This window comes from Andrena cerasifolii, chromosome 7, assembly GCF_050908995.1.
Source record: "Andrena cerasifolii isolate SP2316 chromosome 7, iyAndCera1_principal, whole genome shotgun sequence".
NCBI lineage: Eukaryota > Metazoa > Arthropoda > Insecta > Hymenoptera > Andrenidae > Andrena > Andrena cerasifolii.
The window spans coordinates 2,553,008-2,564,288 of NC_135124.1; the positions used below are offsets into that span (position 1 = coordinate 2,553,008).

The 11,281-nt window shown below is 36.5% G+C and overlaps 2 protein-coding genes and 2 long non-coding RNA genes across 4 annotated transcripts; 3 read left to right on the plus strand and 1 right to left on the minus strand.

Moving 5' to 3' along the window:
* The first annotated feature begins 1 nt into the window (after position 1).
* LOC143371273 (uncharacterized) lies at positions 2–309 on the plus strand. The gene is made up of 2 exons (XR_013085993.1): positions 2–155; positions 263–309. It is a non-coding gene; the product is annotated as an uncharacterized LOC143371273 (long non-coding RNA).
* A 436-nt stretch (positions 310–745) lies between these two features.
* LOC143371582 (uncharacterized) lies at positions 746–1,611 on the plus strand. The gene is made up of 3 exons (XR_013086048.1): positions 746–963; positions 1,217–1,414; positions 1,483–1,611. It is a non-coding gene; the product is annotated as an uncharacterized LOC143371582 (long non-coding RNA).
* A 1,667-nt stretch (positions 1,612–3,278) lies between these two features.
* Scsalpha1 (Succinyl-coenzyme A synthetase alpha subunit 1) lies at positions 3,279–8,786 on the plus strand. The gene is made up of 7 exons (XM_076817123.1): positions 3,279–3,506; positions 4,311–4,546; positions 7,069–7,290; positions 7,419–7,523; positions 7,617–7,796; positions 7,978–8,112; positions 8,197–8,786. The coding sequence occupies exons 1-7, from the start codon at positions 3,470–3,472 to the stop codon at positions 8,281–8,283; spliced, it is 1,002 nt and encodes a 333-aa protein (XP_076673238.1). The 5' UTR covers positions 3,279–3,469; the 3' UTR covers positions 8,284–8,786.
* Positions 8,571–10,692, minus strand: Alg13 (Alg13 UDP-N-acetylglucosaminyltransferase subunit). The gene is made up of 2 exons (XM_076817154.1): positions 10,281–10,692; positions 8,571–9,279 (listed from the first exon to the last, which is right to left on the minus strand). The coding sequence occupies exons 1-2, from the start codon at positions 10,371–10,373 to the stop codon at positions 8,860–8,862; spliced, it is 513 nt and encodes a 170-aa protein (XP_076673269.1). The 5' UTR covers positions 10,374–10,692; the 3' UTR covers positions 8,571–8,859.
* Between the last annotated feature and the right edge of the window lie 589 nt (positions 10,693–11,281).

The following is an 11,281-nucleotide window of genomic DNA, read 5'->3' on the forward strand; positions in this document are numbered from 1 at the left end:
GTGATGTCATGAAATAAGCGTAAGGAGATTCATCTGCCTAGATTGAAAGTGGTCAGAAAAACTGTTCCGTTCAGCGGAATGTTTGCCAAATGGAATAACTTGGACTTTGTCGTCGCCATCTTGAAATTGTAAATGACAGATGATGAGACAAAAAAGTTAGAAATACATGGTTACATTACAGGAGAAGTACATATACACATATCCGAAAAACATAAAATAATGTACGGATGGTGCAATAAATACTAATATTACGTGGTTACAGTAGGACGTGTGAATATGAAAAATTGAAAGGAAAGTAATGTTATAATTTTTTAAAAGAAAAAAAATTTATAAGCTACAGTATGAGTAAAATAATCATTATATAAGAAAACGTGTATATATATAAATTAAATTTGAAAGAAATAACTTCCATAGTAACAACTATGTTTACATTAATTAAAGTTGTTAGATTATAATAAGATACTTTGTCTAATACTTTGACTGAATAAATCGAGTTTGAAACCAAGAAATTTTTTATTAACCCTTATGTGTCGTAAGGATATAATTGGAATGGCGAAGCATCTTATTACATAGAAGTCATAGAAACCAAACAGTAGAATATAATACTATGTATATACCTATTTACGTGAAGTAAACAGAAGTAAAATACCGCCATAAACGTAAGAGTTGTTAAGAGTGGTTATTAAGAGTGAAATGGTATATATCTGTTTCTCTCTCGTGGGATTTCGATCAAACATGGCGGACAGTGGCTGCTGTCCAGACTCTTATTATAGTGTCTCTATCCGAGAACGTGACAGTAAAGTCGTGACATTTCGCTGTCGTGACATTGTATAACAGCGTGAATCAAATGCCACGACATGTTTACGATATCGTGAAATCTAGTGTTGCAACATTTGATTCATATTGTCAAACAATGTCACGACAGCGAATGTCATGACAATGTCACGACTTTACTGTCAAAAGGTAAGTACCTTTAGGGTGCGTTCCACTTAAGCCCACAACATCCGCGTCCACGACCGTAGGAATATCCCGTTCCACTTGCTTATAAGCTGTTGTGAACGGGGTTCGTAAGCGTCAGTAGGGAAAGGCGATTTTACTAGATTTTTTTCTGAAAAGTCGATTATTTTACCGATTATGAATTATTTACTATGGTCGTAGTACTTGATCTTGATTAAATTATTTTTTATAAAATACTTCAATATAGCTTGTGTTACAGTCAAAGCGTGTTAATTCAGAAGCGATCACGAAAATCGCAGTTTTCTTCTGAGAAAGACGAAAGATTGATACAGTTACGCGATGTAGCAGAGATTTTCTGGGAAAGGAGGCGGATGGGTTCTCTGCCCGTGGAGCGATGATCCGCTCTGCTTCACGTTCACCCTTTGGTATCTGCCTCCAACTTCTTCGCGGGACAATAGTAAGGAATTTGAATAAATAAACCAAAACTTGTTTCTGTAGTAACTGGTTTTACTTTCTATTTTAAAGCAGGACAAATTAAAGAACACGTCGAATTGCTTTTGGCGTTAATCAACGAGAAACTATGTACAATGACGCCGTTATTCAGAATTAAAATGTATCATGTTTTTTGTTAATAAAATTATCCAATTATAGAAATAGTTTCTTAATTAATAATGGAACCAATCATCTGATTGGTCTCCGCTTATTAAAAACGAGCGTTTCACAAGGTATCGGTGATTGAATTGCAAATCAACCGAAAACAATATTTAATCAAAATTATTTAGCGAGCGTTTTTAAATAGTATTCGTTGGAAAGGTTTTGTTCATAGTTTCAATTGCTTCGCTTAACAATTCAAATTTGACACGTCTAAATTTTGCTATGCAGAGCCATTTAACATAAAGCTGCGTTCACGTGTTACCACGCGGTATATACATACCGTAACATTCCTTCACCCTTACGAAAAAAGGTGTTTTTATAAAACAATTTTTCTAAGCTTACAATTCTGTAAGTGCATACTTCAATTAATAATTTAATAAATATGCGAAATATGAATGTAGCATTTAATAACAGGAATAAGTATATGGTATGGTTTTATTTTTCCTTTACACCCAGATAGCACACAGACGTCTATAGGCACCCAAAAGACGTCCTAATTTAGGACTCCTAAAGCCGTCCAGGCCTAAAACAGACGTACACTGTGCGCCAGAATCGGCTTCCCTTCGGAAATTTGGCAACGTTGCATGTCACTAGAACCGCTGAGTTATGCCTAGTGACATGCAACGTTGCCAAATTTCCGAAGGGAAGCCGATTCTAGCGACTAGTGTACAATTGACGTTTTTAAGACGTTTTTGCTGTGTAGGTATGTACTGTACCCGAATGGAAAGAAGTCGGTTTAAATGTCACAGGGGCAAGAGGGGTTCTTCGCTCGCATTGCCTCCCGCCGCCCGTGTCCCGTTTGCTTACTTTGTATTTGTCGAGGTTGTCGCGCCGGCCAATAGGGATATACTATTCGGACCCTAGAGTTTCTCAACCGACATAATTTCCATCCGGGCACAGTACCGCCTCATACCGCCCTATGTTTTACCTCCTTTTCAACTTTAGTAACTATCTTCAATTGTTAACTATCAATTGGGGGCACAGTAATTGGGACAAAAACATGTATTTTTTTTTCAATTAAAATAATATGAAAAATTAACATTTTCAACCCGAAAAAATGCCATAATAAAGAGAAAAGTTCAAAACACCAATAAAAATTTTCACCAAGCAAAATTAAAGTAAGAGAAGACAGTAATTAATTCCATCGCGAGCAAGTCGGCGTCAAAGCACGGTAATTGGGACATCTACCCTATTTAAGGAAAGAACTATACAAAATCATGGAAACAATAAAAATAAGAAAATAATTAACTAAGGTTAAGGTTTATTTTTTCCTTGGTATGTTTACAAAAATGTATACCCCACACAAAGAGAGGCATTTTAAGACATATCTTATACAGCCCAACGAATTTTAGTCGGAAAATAATTAATATACTGTATATTTGTAAACATTTAGGGCGGTATTCTCAGTCGCTACTTATTCTTAAGCATTTGCTTACGAATTTTGTATTTGTATTTTTTGTTTTCCTGTGTGTTTCTAACACACAGGATGGCGTTTCAAGCATTTCGCTTATATTGCCCAATGAACGATAGTCATTTCATTTGCTTACGAATAAGTAGCGACTGAGAATACCGCCCTTATGAAACTGCACTTTCTATTTTCTATACGAAAATGTGTGCAGTGAAAACCAGGCTGAAGTAAGAGCTCTGTGAAGTGCTTAACCAATCGGTTCCATGCTCGACGTTCCTGTCACTTGACAAGTTCGTCTTCGTGGTATCGGATACATGAGATAACTGCATTTTGTCCGTATATTTTCTTTCGGACACTGCCTTCTCATTAGACCACAGAAGTTTTGATGGTGATTTTCCAATTGTTGAATTTTATTTATTAACTTTTCTTATCAGATATATCAATTGAAAAATGGCTGTGGTAGTGAGAACATTTTCAAAATTCACAGGTAAGATTTGAACGATCATTTATGGATCATTCAGTCTTCAAATAAAAGGGATACACACTTCGACATTATTAACACCTTCGCGAAACACGGCGAGATTCCTTACCCCTTTCCCAAAATCTTCAGTGAAAGGCGCCGTTTCGGAAACTAAAAATACGTCTGACATCCCGCGTTCACGTTAACACTCCATTATATAAGGAAGCGTAAAATTATTCGTAACTCGCTCATTACAGGGAAATGTGCTTTAATCAATTAAGCTTTTAATATACTTTCGTTTGCTAGCAACTAACAGCAAAGTATTATGTAATTCCTTATTAAATACCTTTTCCACCTACATGTGCTGCAGCATGAGCCTTCTAATTCGTTTTTTTTATTTCGTCTATATTTTACAACAATCATATTACCTGTTAGTATTATTTCACGAAACTATTAAAGCTGCCGTGCTTTCTGTTCATCTGAATAACACAATTAATTCCTTTGTCCTGACATAGTGTATGTCATACCAATCGATCAAACACATTGAATGATATTCAGTCAATGAACCTTGACCTAAAAGTTAAGAAATTTGATATTGTCTCTATAAATAACATCTGGCTTAATACAATAATGATTTATAGTGCATCTCTCTAATGAATTAATATGTGCCCTGTATTTGTCATGCTCTTAAGTCTGATCTTGAGAGAAATATTAAATAGGAAATTGTGGGTAACATATTTTTCATTGATATTTGGTTCCAATGTATACCGTAACTAATAAGATCTGGGTTATGTACAGCATCGCCATATATTATTCCTTTTTCTGTTACAGTCAGGAATTGTGGAAATTTATTACGTTCTCAAGTGAGATTCAATTATACAGACACTAGGAAAAATCTAAAGATTGATTCCAACACCAAAGTTATATGTCAAGGTTTTACTGGAAAGCAAGGTACATTTCATAGCCAACAAGCTATCGATTATGGTACTAAAATTGTAGGTGGTGTTAGCCCCAACAAGGCTGGCACAGAACACCTCGGTAAACCAGTCTTCAAATCTGTGAAAGAGGTGGGTAAATAAAATTCATTTACAAATATAATTTTCTAATTTTAGTATGCTATTGTATATGTTAATGCTTTTGATAGTACAGATGTTTACAAGTGCCCTGGGCAATTATTTCGAAGTTTTCCATCCTCGCCGATTTCGATGGTTTTTCGATATGTTGTCGGGGACACGATTCTAAGCAACTTTTTCCTATACGTGTTACCACCGCACGACCTTCGCTTTCGAGATATTCGCGGAAAACTGCTACTACTACACAATGTATTCTGTCGTATAGGGTCACGCGAACTCGGACAATTTTCGGAGTAACATTTCGAATTTTGGTGCAACTTGGATATGTTGTAGTCTTTAGTGATATTTAAACGTACCTCAAAGGATTTTTCAAAATTTTGAAAAATGTCGATTTTACAGCTGTTTGAAGTGCTAACTTTTTTCAATACATTATAGCTATGGAAGTAGTAAACGGGTGGAGATGAGCTTTACGGTGTTTATACAGAAGAAATCGAAGTTTTAAGACAAAATTATTTCAGTTTAAAAAAAAATTTTGTAACCATTTTTGTGCAATTATTTTAAAGAAATGCAGGTTTTTAACAGCGGGCGCGATTTAAAAAATCTGAAAAAGTAGAATATAGTTCTATCCTTCCCCTTGATGGACAAATTTGCAAAAATATGGACATTTTAAAATTGGCCCTGTAAAAATTTTGCCGAAAGGTGACGCTGCGTCGCCCAGCACCGGCTCGACTGGTCGGGCCGGGCGGTACTCGCAGCGGCCAAGCGGCTATACCTGATATTCTTATACAGGATTCTCGAAAATGGTAAGTATTTGAAGAAAACTGAAGGTGGAAAACTCTTACTGTTTTTTATATCCAACATAATATGGTATCTCAATTTTTGGTGTTCGCAAGATTTTCCTTGAAACGAGGGTGATTTTTAGTTTTTTTAAATGGAATTCTATATATTTGATTACCCTATACGAAAGCGATTGTCAAGACAAATTCGACCATATGGTATACTATGACCTTTAAGGCCACACAAGGTTAGGAATGAAAGGAAGAAAATCAATCTGCTAGATAGATAGTTTAATATATTTCTTTCATTCCTAACCTTATGTGACCTTGAAGGTCATAGTATACCATATCAAATATATAGCATTCCATTTAAAAAACTGAAAGTCACCCTTGTTTCAAGGAAAATTTTGCGACCAAAAATTGAGATACCGTATTATGTTGTGTATAAAAAACAAAAGAAAATTTTCCTTCTTCAGTTTTTTACAAATACTTACCATATTATAGAACACTGTATAATAATATCAGGTATAGCCGCTTGGCTGGTGCGAGTACCGCACGGCCCGATCAGTCGAGCCGGTGCTGGGCGACGCAGCGTTACATTCAATTAATTTTCATTTGGCCAATTTTAAAGTGTCCACGTTTTTGAACACGTGTCTGTAAAGTGGACAAACAGGGCTATATACTCCTATTTTTCCAAATGTTTAAAAAGGGGCCTTCAATTATAAAATTGCATTTGTTAAGAATAATTGCTAATGAAATGGTCAAATATTCGTTTTTATTAAGAGAAATAATTTTTATTAGGTACTCTTATATCTCCACTGTAAGCACCCAAAAGGTCATTTTTTAATTTTTGGAAAAAAGTAAACTATATTTCAAAGATCTGTAACATCCACAATTTTTGACATTTTGAAAAATCCTTCGAGATATGTTTATATATCCCTAAAGACTACAACATATCTAAGTTGCACCAAAATCCGAAATGTTACTCCGAAAAGTGTCCGACTTCGCGTGGAATGACCCTACCTACTTAGAGCACGCATCCGTGGCAGCGTATGCGCCAGCATGAGACAAAATAAATGACGAAGCTGACCTTCGTTTCCGAGATATTTGCGAAAAACTCCTTTTGACTTATTCTAACGCAACGCATTCCACTTTCCAACTTGTCCCGGGTATTAGTATTGGTCGGGGCTAAATGAGGGCGGGGGGCGCGCGCCCGCTCGCGGGCACGTAAAGCATGGTAGCGAACCGATATGAGTCAGGGTGTTGACGGGCATCCGCAAGTTTCTGGTTCAAATCTCTAAACATGCATCAGTTCGCTATCATGCTTTACGCGCCCCCCGCACTAATCTAGCCCCAACCAATACTAATACCCGGGACAAGATGGAAAGTGGAATGCGTTGCGTCAGAATAAATCAACAGAAGTTTTTCGCAAATATCTCGAAAAGGAAGGTCGTGCGGCGGTAACATGTATAGGAAAAAGTTGTTGACAATCTTGATTCTGATAACATATCCAAAAATCATTGAAATCGGTGAGGATGGAAAACTTCTAAATAATTACCGTGCTCTGTTAATTAGTGGAGTGCACGCCGTGCGAAGAGCACCTATAGATTTTCTGTGAAAATGATTAACAATGATTATTTGGCGAATAATCTCTGTACATGAAATATGCTAAATGCAGAAACCTTAGTACGCGTCGCAAGGGTTGTATTAAAAATATTTTGTATGTTGTTTTCCATACAGGCAAAAGAAGCCACTGGCGCCACTGCAACTGCTATTTATGTACCTCCCGCTGGTGCTGCATCAGCAGTCATGGAGGCCATCGAGGCGGAAATGCCATTAATTGTATGTATCACAGAAGGTATTCCACAACACGATATGGTGAAAGTTAAAAGGCGACTTCTGGAGCAAAGTAAATCTCGTCTTATTGGGCCGAATTGTCCTGGAATAATAGCTCCGGAACAGGTGCAGATACTTTAAATTTATCACTATTTTTGTGTTAGTTTTCATATATATATATTACTGCATATCCAATAAGCGATATAAAAGTAGCCTGTCCTTGCTAACTGTTTTGTAACATGTCACTATTTCAGTGTAAAATAGGTATTATGCCAGGACATATACATCAGAAAGGAAAAGTTGGTATTGTGTCAAGGTCTGGAACATTAACATATGAGGCTGTGAATCAAACAACCCTTGTGAGTGAACGACACAATTTCACAATTCTCCAAAATTTATATTATTTTCAAATATGTCATAAATAATACGAGTTAATTACATTACGCTTTAAGGTTGGTCTGGGGCAATCACTTTGTATTGGAATTGGCGGCGATCCATTTAATGGAACAGACTTTATTGATTGTTTGGATGTATTCCTCCAAGATCCAGGCTGTGATGGTATTATACTGATTGGTGAAATCGGTGGCAGTGCAGAAGAACTGGCAGCAGAATATCTCATCGAGAAGAATACTGTTGGTTGCTCTTCTGAATTATTGGTACCCAATTCCCGTCCTATCCTTTTCAACCATTGTAACTCTCTTTCCCAGGAAATCCCAACGTTCCTTATTATCCAAAAGCATTTCACGACTCTTGTAACTATAAATTATTTAAACATCAATGCGTGTAGATATTACACGTGTAACGTAATTTTAGGGTGACAAAGCTAAGCCAGTAGTATCGTTTATCGCTGGTATCACTGCCCCACCTGGACGAAGAATGGGACACGCTGGCGCAATTATTTCAGGAGGAAAGGGAGGTGCGCAAGATAAAATCAATGCACTCGAAAAGGTATCAGGACTCGCTTATTATACAATCCGAACATCGTGCTCGTAATTTCTATTATATTCTGATGTGAGAAAACTTTCTTCATAGGCTGGTGTAATCGTGACAAGGAGTCCTGCGCAAATGGGAAATGAGCTTTTAAAAGAAATGACTCGTCTTGGTTTGGTTTGTAATTAAAAAAGAAACACATGCTGCTATAAGTATATGTAGTTTGCCTCATGTGCATGTATCTTCAAAGAATAAATTGAAAGTATAAACAATACTGAAATCGTTTACAGAACGAAACAATATAACATATTAAAATATACAAATTCTCGGAGTTGCGATACTATGACATTGTTCGAAATTGTCCAACTATGTTATTCCTCGCGAGAATACTTATAAAAGTAAACACGAACATTTGTTTAAAGAACTAAATTTATTTTCACATTGTACAGTCACAAAAACTACTTTTACCAATATAGTTTCTATTTTAACAGTCGCAACTATCCAAAGATAATTTTAAAAGTATCTAAGGAATCATTAACTGTTATTGCTCTATCACTGTTTTTCTTAACATAAAATTATAAATTTTTCTATGCCATTACGTGATATTTTTAAGAAATGATTAAGCAATACTTACTACTATTGTAAATTGTGTCAAAGCTATATCTGTTATAATAAATAATCAAAACAATCGATCAACCTGTTTTCTTATAAATGCAACGCTTTATAATTACATATAAATGCTTCTAAAGTCTTTTAACAATCTCTTCATGTGGAAAAACCCATTATTTGATTTATATACTCCGCGATACGTTTACATTTTTTATTAACAAATGGTTTCAGCTGAGCAAAGTCCATCGTTTGGATGGTATTAAGCAAAGTTTTGCAGGTACAATAATATAAATACTTATCCATATGAAGTTGTTGCGCTAATTCTATTTGATGATTACTCATCAAACTCTGATTTGTAACTACAATCACATTTTTCTTATTTTCCAATCCATCAAGGATACTTCCTGCTCCTGCATGGCTTATAATAAGATCTACTTTTTGGACATACTCAAGTATGTTCGTACTGATGCAAAAATATTCTATAGTATCAAATCCACAACGCGGAGTACAATCCGGTGCCAATGAAGTTTTGCCAATTTGCAAAATTAGCTCATTGTAACCTTTTAATGACAATGCCTAAAATAATTTTACTAAGGTAGAAAGTGATTATGTGAAACATTTTAGCAATTAATGATGTCTGCTATTTTATTACAATCTCAAGTACTATAAATAAAAAATCATAAGTAATCTATAGACTCATTTAAGATTAATGAGCAAGCCTTGATTGTCATACATCATCGAAAGGTATTTGTCAGGAGGAATAAAATATCGTCCTTACACAATCCTGCATATCCTTAAAATCAGATGCGAATAACATCAAAAATGGATATAATGTTAAAAAATTTCAAGTTCACCAGCCAAAGAAATGGCTGTGAACTCGCAATGGGTGCAGGGATCGGCGGGCTTAAGCTACGCTGGATGGAGGGGGAAACACCTACAGGATACGTGCGTAAACTGCGCCTGCGTCAGTCACGCACACATTACCACCGCTCCTGTAGGTGTTTCCCCCTCCATCAATGTAGCTTAAGCCCGCCGATCCCTGACTGGGTGTAAGTGTATATACACCGCGTACACGGAGTGTAAACAATTCGGATTTCAGACACCAACCGCCCCCATACAGTGAAAGAGCCAACCAAAGTGAGGAGCGACTATAGGCGATTTACATGATTCTCTTCGGTTGGCTGTTTTACGCTGTTTTACGCTATTTCACTGTCGAGTACGGTCGGTATTCGTAAATTACTTGCATTCTGTGTATAGGCATTCAAGACATTAAGCTACAATATTCTTGGTCAGCTGCCATTCAGGTCTTCCCATGGTATTCTATAATGTATAACAAACAATATTTGGTGGCTCAATCATCAAAAATAAGAGGTTTATGTCCTTTATTGACAATCCCGAAATTACGAATTTTCAAACCATTTTCGTCGGCGTTTCTACTTGATTTTTAGGATAAAAAAGCCATGGTTAAATGATTTTTTATGATAACTTTTCAATATTGTATATCAATCACAGCATTCTTTTAAGTCACATTATTCTATAGACTGAAGATTGTTCTTAACATTTTTTACTCTCCTTACCTCTAACACTGCTGAGGTGAGTACAGTCTCTATTAATTCATGAAATTTGGTTGTGCCAACGGTAACAAATACTTTCTTTTTTAGCAATGCCATTTCAAGCAACGTCACGTGTTGAACGTTGAACTTGGTTTAACTGTTGCGTAAACCTTGCATAAACCATGCATAGTTAGCATACACCGTTGGGCACATAGATAAATATAGATAAGTATCTCTTTCACGGTAGAGACACTATTATAGCGTCTCTATCTCACGGTAAGTTAGAGCACTAAAGAGGCGAGTATGCGCATCCACCATATTGGGTCCTATGGAGAGAGAAGATTACTGAGTACCCGCCTTTTTGGGTATTGTCAGATTCACTTTATAAACAAAATATGCGTTGTTGATATTGATGCATAGTAGCATGACACATTATTAGAGTGTTTTATTACATTTAAGTTTATATTTGGTTTATAAAGCGAATCTGCCAATACCGAAAAAGGCGGGTACTCAATAGTTTTCTCTCTCCGGAGGACCCAATATGGCGAATGCGCATACTCACCTCTTTCGTGCTCTACCCACCAGCGGCCATGACCGTGATGGAAATACCGCTTCCCGTAAGATCACCGAAGTTTTAAACATCACGGGGTGGCGTACTGGGGAAAGATGGGTGACCAACCTGTCTCCCGGTGCGTCGCTGCTGCTGGGACCCGAAGGAGAAGAGGGAAAAAGGAAAAATGACTATCGTTCGTTGGGCAATATAAACGAAATGCTTGAAATGCCATCCTGTGTTAGAAACACACAGAAAAACAAAAAATACAAATACAAATAGTGCTCTACTATGTCCGCCATGTTGTGGCTAAATCTTACGAGAGAGAAAGAGATGTAGACAGGTATTCATAGTCGCTACTAATTCTTAAGCAAATGCTTAAGCATGCGGCATCCTCTACTAATCTAGTAGCTAGAAAAGAATGCCGAATGCTTAAGCATTTGCTTAAGAATAAGTAGCGACTGAGAATACCGCC